Source organism: Haplochromis burtoni, unplaced genomic scaffold, assembly GCF_018398535.1.
Source record: "Haplochromis burtoni strain Fernald_Lab_line unplaced genomic scaffold, NCSU_Asbu1 Contig_83, whole genome shotgun sequence".
Taxonomy (NCBI): Eukaryota; Metazoa; Chordata; class Actinopteri; order Cichliformes; family Cichlidae; genus Haplochromis; species Haplochromis burtoni.
In genome coordinates, this window is record NW_024582444.1 from 212,233 (window position 1) to 227,133 (window position 14,901).

The 14,901-nt window shown below is 38.5% G+C and overlaps 1 protein-coding gene across 1 annotated transcript; it reads right to left on the reverse strand.

Moving 5' to 3' along the window:
• Positions 1 to 2,421: 2,421 nt before the first annotated feature.
• LOC102310955 (glutaredoxin domain-containing cysteine-rich protein 2) lies at positions 2,422 to 14,310 on the reverse strand. Its single transcript, XM_005926411.3, has 5 exons — positions 13,811 to 14,310; positions 13,141 to 13,324; positions 11,169 to 11,278; positions 5,747 to 5,974; positions 2,422 to 4,045 (listed from the first exon to the last, which is right to left on the reverse strand). The coding sequence occupies exons 1-5, from the start codon at positions 13,865 to 13,867 to the stop codon at positions 3,872 to 3,874; spliced, it is 753 nt and encodes a 250-aa protein (XP_005926473.2). The 5' UTR covers positions 13,868 to 14,310; the 3' UTR covers positions 2,422 to 3,871.
• Positions 14,311 to 14,901: the final 591 nt, after the last annotated feature.

Genomic DNA, 14,901 nt, shown 5'->3' on the forward strand with positions numbered 1-14,901 from the left:
TTCAGTTAGCCAAGAAGTTAGCTAATGCTATTAAAAACAAACCAACACAAATAACCTAAAATCTGGCTGACAGCAAACCTAACTTGATGTTTATTAAACTGTTTAGTTAATAAAGAAAACAGAAGGCTTGAAATGTTCCAGAAAGGAGTTTATACAGTTTAATTAGGCAGTTTTTTTTTCCTTTTTCCCGGAGCTATGACAAAGCTATGACATCACAACATTACATCCAAACATGATTGGTCAGTTGCAATGTTGATCCTGGATCAACAATATTATGATGATGCAGGAACATTATCAACATGCATCACATACACTCTATGTGTTTGTATTACTAGTCTAAGCAAGATTTTTTTTTTTTGTCTTTACCAGCCCAGAGATGTTTAATAATGAGTCCTATTATTTTTGATTTAATAAAAGCTAAATTAGAAAAATAAAGTAAAATAAATTCATAAAGTGTTTACTGAGGGTTCTGCATAACCCGACATCCATTGGCAGCCAGTGAGGATGCTCCCTGCTGGCCATTAAGAAGAATGTATGTTAGGTCACGTCAGCATTAGGGATGGGTATCGTTTAGGTTTTATTCGATACCGGTGCCAAACTGGTACTTTTGAAATGGTGCCGGTGCTCGAACCTGTGCTTAAAGAATGGAGAACACAAACTTTGTCCAAAAACCTCTCATGTTTAGCTGTTTTTTTGTAAAAAGATAACAATTTTATCTTTTACGTTAACAAACGTAAAATGATTGGCTAGAATCTGAAGTGTATCACATCTCAGGAAAAAAAAAAGCACCGAAATAAAGCACCGAAATGTGCGCTGCTTTTCGGTCTGGTTACTACCGTTTATGTCAGAACCGGTGCCAGATACCCATCCCTAGTCAGCATCGGTGTCCTTTTTTCATACCCAGAAGTTGCTCCTATTTTTCATAAAGTCTGTAGTCATGAGGCATCACAGACAAAACACTGTGATTCAGTCTATGAGTACATGAATTGAATAAGCTCCCAAACCTAATCAGACTCAATCATACAATTATGCTTGTTTCGCTAAAAATAATTTTTTACACACTTTGATTTCCTGCGCTCAGTGATGCCAGAAATTTGAGTGATTGGGACAGGTGAAGTGGGATGATATTTATCAGACTTAATGGGCTGTATTCCTGTTTTTGGGTACCTATGCATAATTACAGTGCATGGAGGTCATCACTAATTCTCGGTGACTGGCTGGAGCACGCATCCAGCTCATCTATATCCCCATAGAAATCTTTTAATAATTATGTCTAAGACTCAATAAGAAGTGCTAATTTTTATTTTTGATTTTTCTTTTATAGTCTCCTTAGTTGTACTGCAATAAGACCTGATAAACATGACATTTTTTGGATATGTGTTGATATTACCTCACTAATACATCCTGGGACATATAATCAAATGTACAAGGGCATTTTCTTTACCGAACTTTTCTTTACTTTTCTACACTTATTAAAAGTAACACTTGTACACACAGCTACCCTTTTTGAACTTACAAAGTGTGTGATTTCCATTCCCCAGTGAATATCATCTGTCTCAATTCCCCTTTCTGGAGTCCTATAAACTTACGGTATTTAGTGTTACACTTGAGTGTTTTTGCCTTCTCCCTTATCACTGTAGGTCCTGCAGGATAGAGGCCAAGAACAGTGGCAGTGACCCAGTTTCCCCTCACTCTGGTTTACCCCGTGGAATACTGAGTGAGAAGCGCTAAAATGACAACGTTGGAAAAACACAATTTTAACTTCTGCATGGGTGGCAGATTTTTTAAGCAGAGAAAGAGAGTGAGACAGAAAAAGAGTGAATATAGAGTGAAAAAAGAATAAGAGTGTGGATTTGGGCTACCATGGTCATCCCAGAAATAGACAGAATCTGATTGCTGATGGGGCTTTTGACCAGGCTGTTGCTAACCCTTATAGTTTCCTTTTAAACAGAATAAAATAGTTGAAGCCCAAGCACAAATATAGGTGCAGAGGCAGGGATAGAGGGCTCTAATGGTGCTTGTCTGGCATGACTTTTTGCCACTGACATCCCAGAAGATGTGGTCAGTGCTATTGAAAAAGAATTTGATTGATCATCTTTGCCTTGCCAAATAAAGGTAGTGGTGAAAAATGCTACTTCAGCAGCCACTAGAAAATGTCCTGGGGATCATTGCAGTTCAGATTTGATTATAAAGGCATGCTAAGGGGAACCTGCTGTTTTGAAATGGAAACTATAGTCAAATGCACAGACATGAGAAATCCTCTGATTTTGGACTTTAAAGTTAAACTTTAAAGACTTGAAAAAACCTCATGGGTAGATTTTATTAGCGCTTGCAATGAGTTGATGTAACCTTGCAAAAATCAAATGCATGAAGGTGATCACTCAAAGCTGACAACAGCAGTGTCAGAGCTATTAAAAGCCTTTCCCGGTGAGGCAAAAAGATTTAATTTTGTTTTCCTTTTCTGTTAAATCATCCTCAAATGTCATGATAGAAAGTAATATGGTTGATTGCCTTTGATTTGAGGTGCAATGAATACGATGCAGAGACTGGGGATCATGTGGCGTGTTGCATGTTTCCTATTTTTCAAATTTGTAACAATAAACAACTAACTCACAGTAAAAACAGCCATCTGAGGAAAGACTTTAAGGTAATCATACATGTATGATTGGAGACAGAGAGTGATGCATAAGGCTCAGTTAAAAGGCAGGAGACTTTTAGGAATAAAGTCAATAAAACATATGCTCACTGCAAGCGTCACTGTTTTAATAGATGAGATCTGAAATGTTGCCATGAAAACATGTCTCCATGGGGACCCTGGGATGTGGATTATACAGAGGACAGAGTAATCTGATCCATACAACAATCCTTTTTGCATCAAAAGCTAAACTTTAAAACAATAATGAATAAAATAAAATAAAAAAAACATTGAAAAGGTATTCAGGTATTTTTATTTAATTAATTCACCCCCCAAAAAATGTGTAGACATATCTTTAAATGATCTAAAAGTGTTACAAAACAAACCCAATCTCCTGAGCTGGTCTACAATAAATCATTTCTGTCATTTAAATCATTATTTTCATTCATATTTTCATCCATAACACCTCTTAGACTTTTTATTATTAACACACCATCTGAAATCAATACTGAGAATGTCAAACATTTATTATCTGTTGAGATGAAAAGTGGTTTAAAAAGTTTGCATATTTACCCCCCACCAACGAGAAAAGCACGCACGTCTGTGTTGCAGTAACACCGTTATTTGGGGGGAACTCACATTAAACATCATCTCCTGATTATTGCTGTCGCCGTTTATCAAACAGTCCCATTTGTCTCATTCCTCTCTGTATTTTTCTAAAAAATAATAGCATCAATTATCCCGGTACAACCCATTATGTTCAAGTGAAAAAGGTTTCAGTGTCTCTGGTGAATAGACAGGGGAGCTATGAACAGGGAACCCTTCCCAGTAGACACAATAAACTGTGAAATGTTTGCATCATTTTAATTAAAATGATAACTCTGTTGTGGAACCAGGTTTTATCAGGATGAAGGCAGCAGATGCAAAGTAACGTGACAACAAAAAAAAGCGATTATGTATTTGTGTTATCGCAAGCCATGTTCACTGCACACAGTAATTGTATTTTATGATTTTGTGCCCACAGTCACAATCCCCCTCTCCAATGTCCAATGATGGCTTATGTTTCCTAGTAGTGCACCCCACCAAGAACGTTTTGGATTAGAGCAATACTGCCACTGAGACAATTCTGACAAACCCGTAGCACACTGGGCTTACACTCACTCAGCCACACACTCTCATTCACTCACTCACACGCTCGCTCTCTCACTGCCAGATATGGGTGTCAGCCAAATGGTGCTATTTATTGGAGCAGGACTGGCACTTCTCCAGACCATAGGGGTAGCAGGCTTGGCAACGCAGATCACTGATGGACTCATTGAAGCGGTTCGCCAGCATGGACAGCTTGCTACCGTGACACAGAGAGCAGGGAGCGGAGCCTGAACCACCACAATGCTGGCAGCTGTCAGCCTCCTGGAGACAGAAAAAACACATTAGGAGATGGAAGAGGGGTCCTGTGAGGTGAGCAAAGGGGTCACAAAGGGAGGAAGGGGTGAAAAGAAGAGGGGATGCAGGGATAAAGATTGAGCTGAAAAGGGGAGTCGGTCAAGTTTGAAGGAAAGGCTCACGTCCCCCCATATCTGAAGGCCTGTATGAAAAATGTGTGCAAATGTTTGTTGCTTTTGAATTACAAACATCTGTTTCTGATAATAAAACACATTTTTCCACTTAAAGTTAACACAAACATTTACAGTGCCACCAAAGGCCGCGTCATAATCAGCAAACATTAACGCCGCTATCATGTATAACTGACGTGCCTGATGGCAAAACACTAGAAACCTTAATGATACAAAGAATTTTTCCAATAATATTTCTAATTAAATGGCTGTGGTATGTAGCTGTGCTGCAGGATAATGTCCAGCCAGTCTGTCATTTATTATACCCAGTTGGTCATTATTGCAAAGTTTACAGTAATGAGCAGCTGCTCTGTATGTTATCAACCGAATGATGACTGAACAGAAACAGAAGCTGAGCTGTGAGGTTACATTTGAAACAGGATAATTAAAGAAAACAAAACATATTCACTTAGATCCTTCATGAGTCCCAAATTGTTGTAAAAGGAAGAGCTAGACAGCTTGGTATGCAAGGGTCAGCCAGAAAAAAGTCTATAACACAAAAGAAAAAAAGTCAACAACAACAAAAAACCCTCTAAAGGTGCTGCTTTAGTAGGGCCCATTATTTGCTTCTATATGAGTGCAATACAACAGAGTCGTATAAAACAGGACACGGTATTTTGCAGCAGAAAGCAGCTACAAAAATAAAATGGTGCTGAAATTCACAAGGCAAAGGGGCAGGTAAGGTTTGTCTTTCAATTACAGTTTATGTTCTCACTTGTAGCTTTGGTGACTCCAACATAAACATAAGGATGCTTGTATATACAGCTATTATTATTTCACAATCAGGTTCATGTCCAGATTGTTGTCCAACAGTTGCAGAAATTTTTCATGTATAAAATCAAGTGTGAATCTAAGCTCTTCTTGGAAAAAAATGAAGACGGTGAATATAATGAATTGCCGCTGCTAAAGATGGTGAAGAAGAGAACGGAACAAACAGGAGTGAGATGACGAAATATAAAACAAAAAACAGGCTGAGAATGAACTTGTATGGAGGCGGAGAAAATGCGAAAATAACAAGAGAGCTGAGAAAATGATGGAGGGATAAGAGAGAAGAGAACAGTAATCATCCAAGGAGGTGAGAGGGAGGGAATAATAGCGACCTGGGTATCCTTGCTGGCTGGTAAGCAGCAGGCAGATGCTGCAAGGGCAGAGTAAAACTGTGGACTCATCAGTATTTGTTCACAGTTGTCAGATAACACTAGGACAATAGGTTGGTGGCTGTTGCAGCAGGAAGGTAGAAAAGAAAGCGAATAAGGATACAAACAAGTTTGTATTTACAAGGAAACAGAGGAGACTTTGGTGTGAGGCAGAAACAGAAGAAGATCCTGCAGTTGTTTTCTTGAAAGCAAAGATAAAGTGAAGAAAAGATGGCTGAAGACACATGCAGAGAAAGTGGGATGGGGAGGAGGACATGGCGAGAGTGAGAAAAGCAAGAAACAGAAATGGGGTGATAAAACCTTACCACACCACTGAGAATAATTTGACCAAGGATCATTACCTTGGTATCAGTGTCGCAGATCTGTTTCTCCTCCTTCTCCGCCTCCTCCTGTGTGAAAACTGCTTTAGCCCTCCTCCTGCTCCCCCTTTCCTTGGCCTTTGGGTATCCTTCCAAGTCAATGAGAGGCACTGTGTGCTGCCGAAACATTTCAGGCTTCTTCTGCGGTGCTTTAATAATGCGCAGATTGCTGGTATAGATGATTATCTTACCAAAGTCCAACACTGGGGACTGAAAGAAATGTAAAATATCAGATAATCCTGCATCATTTTCTATTAACAACATCAGTGCCATGTTGTTGTCTGTGTCTGTCTATGTCCATATGTCTCTCTTCTAGAATTATGAGTTTTGTTGGTTCATGATTTCTTTTTGGTTTTTAGGAAGGAATTTATGATTTTTAGTTTTTGTGTATTCTTGTAAGCTACAACATTAAAGTTGATTTTATTTCATTCATTCACATCTCCCCAGTCCTGCATCTGAGTCTGCATTCTGTCTGCCACACAGCTGTTTCATGACAATTAGGCCCAAACAGACAAATAATTTTAATTAACTTATACATATGCTAGATGTCATCTACATTTCCCAACTCCAACTGCTCTCTGATATTAAGAAAAAAAGATTTCATGTTGAAAAGTGTCATCGCTTGTCTAGAAAAACATGCACATCCGCAGTGGTTATCTAGACAATGAAACAGTGCATCTGAACAGGGCAATAGCCCTAATCAATGCTAACAGCTGACCTAATTGTCTACCTACCGGCACTGTTTTGGGGGGCCATAATGTGCAAATATTTATTCTTTAATCTATTATTCATACCATTTTTGTACTTTTTATCCACTTTAAAGTTTACTGTGTTGTGTCTGACGGGGATAGTTTTCCAGTTTCACTGTACTATTGTAAGTATGACTGTGCAATGACAATAAAGAGTTATCTTATCTTATCCTATCTGTAATAATGACAAATATTGATAGTTTTTATATACATTATATTCACTGGCCACTAGTATCTGCTTGGACCCCCTTTTACCTTCTGAACTCCTTTATTCTTCATGGCATGGATTCAACAAAGTGCTGGAAACACTCCCCTGAGATTTTGGTCCATATTAATCTGACAGCATCACAGAGTCGCTGCAAATTTGTCAGCTGCACATTCATGATGCAAATCCTATTCGCTCTGTTGGACTGGACTCTAGTGTCTGTGCAGGCCATTTGAATATATCAAACTCCTTGTTACTGTACGTTTAAGATTCCAGTTTGAGTTGATCTGAGCTGTGTGACATTTTATGCTATATTCCTGGAAGCAGTCATCAGAAAATGGATACACTGTGCCATTGATGGACATGGTTAGAAAGAATACTCTGGTAGGCTGTGGTGTTGGTACTAACGATCCCAAATTATGCCAAGAAAATATCCCACATACCATTATACCACCCCCATTTGGTTATGCCAAATTCTGACCCCTATAATCCGGATGCTGCAGCAGAAATGAAGACCCATCAGACCAATCTTTTATCGCACAGTTTTGGAGAACCGCGCAAATAGACTCTGTGTTTGCAGCTGACATGACTGGCATCCCAATGTGGTCTTCTGCTGCTGTAAACCATCCGGTTCAAGGTTTGAGGTCATCTTCACCATGTCTATTTTAGAGCTTTTTTTAAAAAAAAAAAAAGAAATTCTTCATTACATTTAACCCTTTGTTATTTTGATGGCTGCTTTCTGTGGGAACAAAGCAACCAGAGAAGATTGGCAACCTTCATCTTATTATGCAGGGATGTCTTGCTGAATCCACACTCATGTTCACACTCTCTGTAGTATTCAGGATGATGTAAAAAAATAATATATATATATATATATATGTATATATATATGTATATATATATGTATATATGTATATATATATATATGTATATATATATATTATATAAGTATGAAAAATATACAAGAAAAATAAAAGAAACATATTGATTCAATTTATCTCTCTTACTTTAAAACTGAGAGTGAAACCCTAAAACAATGCAGCCTAGAATTATCATTAAACCTTGTTAGGTGAGGGACCTCTGTAGAACCATTGTGCCATCCTTTCAATAATGCCCTAAAAGGATAAGCTAACTCCAGATTGCTGCTCTCTACTGATAAATGTGCTAAATACTGACTTGGTGACCAGGGCCAAGCATTCCTTTGTTTGGAGGATAAAGGAATGAAACTGACATCAAGCCAGCAGGCAATGTGGCTGACCTCCCTTTTAGCCTGCTGCACTAATGAAGCTGCTGCCGTTGTAGCTCAGTAAAAATGCATTTTTCAGTCAGATTAACAATTTTATTGCTTTTGTTGAACAAATTTCATTGAGCAGCATGCAGCTGATGTTCTAATTGCCTAAGATCCCTGTTTCATATTTTAAATCTGGATTGTATGTTTTGTTTTTGTGTAGCCATAAATTAATTATTACATAACTTTGCATTCACTGATAATTGTGTAATGCTTTACTGTGGTGTGTCTGCTTGCTTTTCAGTACATGGACTCTTACTATGCATGTGTATAGTGTAAAGTGTAAATCACTGAAATCAGTTTTTAGGTGTGACAACTGGCCATAAAACATATTGAGAAGATCATGTAAACAGTATAAAAACAAAACAATAAAATCTTGATCTGCATAATATAGAACTCAAGATTATTCATTGAACCAAATATATTAGAAATTTACAGTTAATTGCTAGCTCAAGTCTGTAAAATCTGCGGTATAGCTTGTTGGTGTTTGCAATGTCTTTTAGCATCGCGTGGTCTGACTTTGGGCTAAATTTGTTGAGAAGTCTGCATTGTTTTTATACACACCTGAATGCTCCAGAGCAGAAATCTTCTGCTTTCACAGAGGTGGTCACAGTTAATCACAAGCATCTACAATGAAAACTCTTTTTCACATGACAGAAAATCCAAAAAAAAGAAAAAAAAGTTCAATAATTGGGTGTCACATAAATATAAGAAAAGTGCGATTAAGAGTTTATGAGATTATGAAACATTAGTTTTGGTCTTGATTGGTATTTATTCTTGTCAAAAATTATTTTTAGTTTTCTTACATAAAAAAACTATTAATGAAGACAGATAATTGCTATCATTAAATCCAGATGGTGTATTTGCCAAAACTATAAATGTATTATTCTAAATCAACTGATGCATGTAAGTTATCAGGCTTCCTCTACAGCAGCGGTCTCCAACCTTTTTTGCGCCACGGACCTGTTTATGCCCGACAATATTTTCACGGACCGGCCTTTAAGGTGTCACAGATAAATACAACAAAATAAAACTAGTACTGGTACCGAAAAAAAGAAGATTTATTCATAACACACGCGAAAAGACCTGGGAAAACTGAGTTAACAATAAAAACAATAACAAAATAACGCTGAAAACCGATAAAAACCCTGAAAAACATACATTTCAGACCTAAGCCTCAACTTTCGCGGCCCGGTACCAAACGACTCATGGACTGGTACCGGTCCGAGGCCCAGGGGTTGGGGACCACTGCTCTACAGTATATGCCACAAAGTAGCTACGAACTGCCCATGGAGACAACCCTTGATATTTGGTCAGCTGTGATGTGCTGTGATATACAGTACATGCTGTAGACAGGGATGGTTATTGCAAAACAATGTGATGAGAAAACTTTTACGAACCCAAAGTATTTGTTGGTGCATTGTATACTGTTTCATATACCAATCTGGACCAATCTGAATATCGCCTGGTACAGCTGATACTGGCCAGCCTCTTTTTTATGTACACACTGTTCCACTGTAACCCTAGGTGTCTGTATATCAGTGCTTTCATTTTATATGCAGAGAGAAACAATGACACTTTATGCTTTCCATAAAGCATCATTGAGATGCTAATGACTCAATTTCGTTGCCAGTATGTTTTTTTTGAGAATAAAAGTTAACTAAATCGTTCATGAAACTCTTAATAGCGACTGACTGTTTTGGTTCCAGCTCATTTAAACTGACAAGGGAATTAGAATCTTTCAGAATTTACAAAATCTGAATTATCAGAACCAAATGGACAGTGTCCAAAACGTATTTACTAAATTAATCTTTTTTTTTGGCAAAACCTTGAACAATTATATACAGTTTGCATATAAACACATTTTAACTGCAGTGTGTCATAACAGCAATGATGGGTGGCAGAAAACATGCAGCACAGATGCCATTGCATTAAAAAAATGCTACAAAATTGTTCACATTTGTTGCTAATGACATGATAAAACCAGTAAACACCAGTTTGCAGTGCACAGACAGCAGTGAAAATAAAAAGGCACTAAACACTTATATTAATTCATTAAAAAGAGCATGCTGCTTAAGAGATTAAGTGGTGTTGTATCTACACATCACAGATAACTGATGTGCTAGTACAAAAAACACACATAGTTACTATCTCTTTTTAAACAAAACTAACAAAGTTTCATAGCATTTCTGCACCAACAATGTGATTCCCATAGAGCCATTGACTGAAAACTTGTCATGCCATAGTATGGAGTGCACCCAGATTAATGTGAAAACCAAACAGTTGCAGTTTCACGACTTTCAGTAGTCCATAAGATTAAAAGCAGTCACACTGACTTCTGTGTTTTCTCAACCCTTTAAACGGACTTAGACCCAAATTTCAGGTCCTTATGTAGATTATTGCAGGAACAAGCAATGTTTTTTAATGTCTTTTACACATGTGTACAGTCCTGAAAGTACTTTGACACACTCAACCCCCTCAACTTTTTTCTGGCTGTCCTTCAACCCAAAGGGGGGGGGGGCAAGTGTACAACACAAACTTAGAACGATCAAAGATGGGGTCAAAGCCTTTTCTCTAGCTCAAAAATGTGACGCTGATGAATAACTATCTTATTTACCATATGCTGTAAGATGCAACAAGTCAGTGAGTCAAAAGTGAATGTTTTACTTGTATATGTGAGTAAAGCATTGATCTTGACCGTCATATATGATTTATTTGTAAGTTGGAAAATAATCTGTAGTTCAGCAGTTAACACGTTTGCTAAATTCACAAAAGTTTCCCAGCTCAGGATCAGGGAGAAGACACGAATGCCTGGGAGGCTTTCGTCAGAAAGGGCATCCGGCATAAAAAATCTGTGCAAATCAAATATGCAACCCCTTGCAAAAGGAGCAGCTGAAAGAATCTTTCTTTTTTTTCTCATGACATCTTCTTATGTTACAAATGAAGCACCTTTCATGAAATCTGACACCTCAGCCTAGACCTATGCATAAAGCACATTCCTAGCCTCACAATTCATGCCCAAACATAGAGTTCTTTAAATTAATGTAGTCTGAAAACAATGTGTTTAAAATTTTGAGAAAAACAGACATATATAATTGGCACTGTTAGTGAAAAACCTACAATAACTCAACTAAAATATAATATCAAATTCTGGATTTTTACCTTGCTGTCTCCCTCTCCTTCCTCAGTCTGGCCAACTGCAGGTTTGTAGCTGCCCATTCCTCTATATACATTTATTCTCTGGGCTATGAGCCCTGTTGGAGGATAGACACCTGGGTACAGAATAAAACATGTTGTCAGGCTAGAGTGAGAACTTGTATATAGTATTACAGACTCAAGTGCAGTTTTCATCTGTAGCAACAGCATGTGCTCTATTTCTAACACATCGATGTGCAGTGATCACATAGAGCCAACTACTGAAACCAAGCCTATAAACAGTGGTATCCAAAGTGGCTGGTGGGAGTGTGGACCAGCAAAAGACATCCAAAGTGGTAGAGTCCATTTCCTTAGAGCTGTTTTTCTTATTGGGTGTGGATAAGTTGTGGAGCACTTAAAATATTGCGACCGTGTCCAATCAACTTGCAATCGCTCTGCCTTTGAAATGGTCGCTTTGAAGAGGGAGACGAGGCTTGAGGCCACTCTAGTCAGTTGCCCTCTTCAAACCAACTCTGTTGCATCAAAACAGTGATAAAATGGTGATAAAGTGGCAATAAGATGGGTTCAGATTACTATCTGATTTCCCCAATCTATTTGTGATAATACAGCAATCAGCTGTGACAAATAATGCATTTGTTGCCCTCTGTTGCAATTCTTTTGCCCTCTGATGTAGATGGCAACCAGTAGACCATGCAGAATTCACAACTCTCTCAGCCACAGACTGAGACAGATGGAAATAGGACAATACAATTTATAAATTTAGAATATCTAAATTTATGTAAAGTACAATCAAAGATGAAGATACTTCATTTAATCAATGACCATAAATTTACTTAGAGAAGTGTACAGTATATTTGCATAAAGCTTCAAGATCATCGAGCAAGAAACAGATGACTAACAGCTGACTAACCAACAACGTTAGGGGGTGGCTGTAGCTCAGGAGGTAGACCTGGTCACCTACTGATAGGAAGGTTGGTGGTTCAATCCCTGGCTCCTCCAGTCTGCATGTCAAGTATACTTGGGCAAGATACTAACCCCAACTTGCTCTCCGAAGGATCCATCGGAGTATGAATGTGTGTGAATGTACTTAGAAAGCACTACGTATAGATAAAGTGCTTGTGAGAATGGGTGTGATTGGGTGAATGAGGCATGTTGTATAGAGCGCTTTGAGTAGAAAACTGCTATATAAGAATCAGTCCATTTACCATTTAGTTAGCTGGTTATAAACTCCCATTATACCAGCTAATCTTAAACTTGAGTGTCCTAAAAATAATCACACTTTTCCTCTGATAAATAGTGTGATTACATTCTCAGATCATAAGTTTATTTGTTAAGTGTTTGAGTCCCACATTGTTAGCTCCACTTCAAAAAGAGTTTTACTAACACCAGCTAATAGCAGCAAAACCAACAATGCTAACCAACATAAACGTTCAGGATATTCTCAACAACTCACTTCAGTATCACTGTCATGAGACAGAAATGAGCTTCATCTACTTGTATTGTACACCTTTTATAAAGTTTTACAGGCTCCTCCATCACAAATAGAAGTGGACACCTGGCATATTTGCAGGTGAGGCAACACTGACACCTTACGATCACTACAGATGAACAGCAGCCAGAGAATTCTGCACTACAGCAGCCACTATAGTTAGGACTATGCATTTGAACTGGGAGGGTAAGAAAAGAGAATTCAGCTGACTGAAACTACTGACATCTAGTGGGGAAATTTTACACACAGTACCTTTAAATACATTGATTAGGCAGTCAAATAATTATCTCGGTCACCAACATCAAAATGGGCTTTAAATTCATTTTATGCTACTGGATTAACTGTGTATGTTTTTACTTTAATGGGGAAAAAAAGATCACTTTATGCAAACTACTACACCTTGCTTGCCTTGCCTGCTCCCAGTTTACATGCAGTACTGCCCAAACAAACAATCCTAAGGGCAATCATGCATATAAAGTAAAAACCCACTCTGTTGGTCTCCATGAGTGTCCTCAAACCCGCAGAGCTGCTCCATCTCGAGGTGGCTGGGAGGGATTTTGCGGTGGATAAAGCTGTGAGGGTATTTCTCCTCGGGGCTGTCCAGCTCTTGACCGTCCTCGTACACGTGCTTCAGCACTCGGCCACTGTAGGATGATGCCAGCTTGAACCTCACCTGTAGTTTGGAGTGGAAGGTGACATCTTTGATTCCACTGCTTGTTGTTGCTTGTCACACCAAAAACATTAATTAGTAACTAATGAGTGATTAACAAGTAACTGTAGAGTTTCTTTTATCTTATAGTACAAAGCACGTTGAGGTGATTGTTGCTGTGAGTGGGGCTATATAAATAAATAGAATATAGGTAGGTTCATAAGCAGAAAAATATGGTATCTGACCATGTGTGCAAATATTTGCAGAATGTTAATACACACATCAACAGTCCTGTGTCATTCTCTATTTGCAGCTTCACAACATGAGCTGCAAACAGAGAACTCTTTAACTGTGCTTAGAATCACCTGCTAATAGTTTTGCAATTGTTTAGAAAAAAGAGAGAAAGAGGAGGCTTGATAGTTGAAACGACCTTAACAAGTCTTTTCCTCTGAAACATTTATAACGGTGAAACCTATAATTTCAAAATAAAGTGGTGTCATAAGAACTCACCTTTCTTGGCTTGGTGTCTTCGTAGCGCTGATTCAGTTTTCTCTGGAGTTCCTCCATGATGGCTGATTGAAGAGTGGATGCAGAAAGGGGGTCACTCCATCCAATGAGCTCCTTACCTTCTTCTAGCTGGACAGCGTGGAGCCTGATGTGCTGAAGGGTTGTTTGTAAGGATGGATAAATTCAAACTTGGATTAATATACAGCTCGATGGAAGCACAGCAGCCGGACTAAAGAGCTGTAAGTAAGGAGTGGGCGGATGACAAAGATAGGATGGCAATGCTCTCTCTCTGTGTCCTGCTTCCAGAGTTTGCCTGTACCTGCTGTTTTAAGGGACCCACCTTTCGTGCTCTCAGTGCTAAATTATTCACAGATAGATCGAGTGTACAAAAGGGTGGTTGCGAAACCAGAAGCCCTGTCATCAAATAATTATGATCACAAAAATAGAAAGCATTTGGAGCCTGCGTGTTGCTCTGTGTGTTTGTGTGCAAAATGGAGAGAAAGAGAGAGTAAGGCAGTGAGTATGGGTACATGTGGGAGTTGTTAGATAGTTGTAGCTGCAGCCTGTCATTGGACAGGAGCCGAGAGTATCTGTGGTGGAAAGTAAACATGGCATTTGATGTCTGTTGCTGTCATAAAGTAAACATTTAGCCTTATCAAAATATCTCTATAATTAGCGAGCTTCAAGTGGCATCTGACTGAAATAACATATTACTTTTGTAATGTGTCTTCACATTATTAACAAATTGAGTGGCTCATCCCTGAAAGTCTAATCTGAAGTGCCCTGGAAGTGAAACACTAGTGTTCTAATTTATATGTGCTTGGGTCTGATTGATGGAAATTTCATCAACAAAGAGTGAACACAAGGCTCCAAGAAGACCTCTGTGTGACCTCTCAGTGTGACTCTGTGCTACCTGCACTATGAAGGCACCTTCTACATATGAGTCTTTCAAGTGGACTATGCAATAGGATTATAAGAACTTTCCCATTATATCTGTTATCCATGTCTGCAAATTGAGGGAATTCTGGCATGATGTGCCCAGAATCACCACAACCTCAAAATCACCTTTGCTCCATGAGTTAAGACTTCACAGA

Coding starts and splice junctions, on each gene's coding strand:
- LOC102310955 (XM_005926411.3), bottom strand. CDS start 13,867: ATGGAGGAACTCCAGAGAAAACTGAATCAGCGCTACGAAGACACCAAG. Junction 11,279..13,140: donor CACTCATGGAGACCAACAGA/GTGGGTTTTTAC, acceptor TTCTGTACCCAG/GTGTCTATCCTCCAACAGGG. Junction 5,975..11,168: donor AAGGAGAGGGAGACAGCAAG/GTAAAAATCCAG, acceptor CATTTCTTTCAG/TCCCCAGTGTTGGACTTTGG.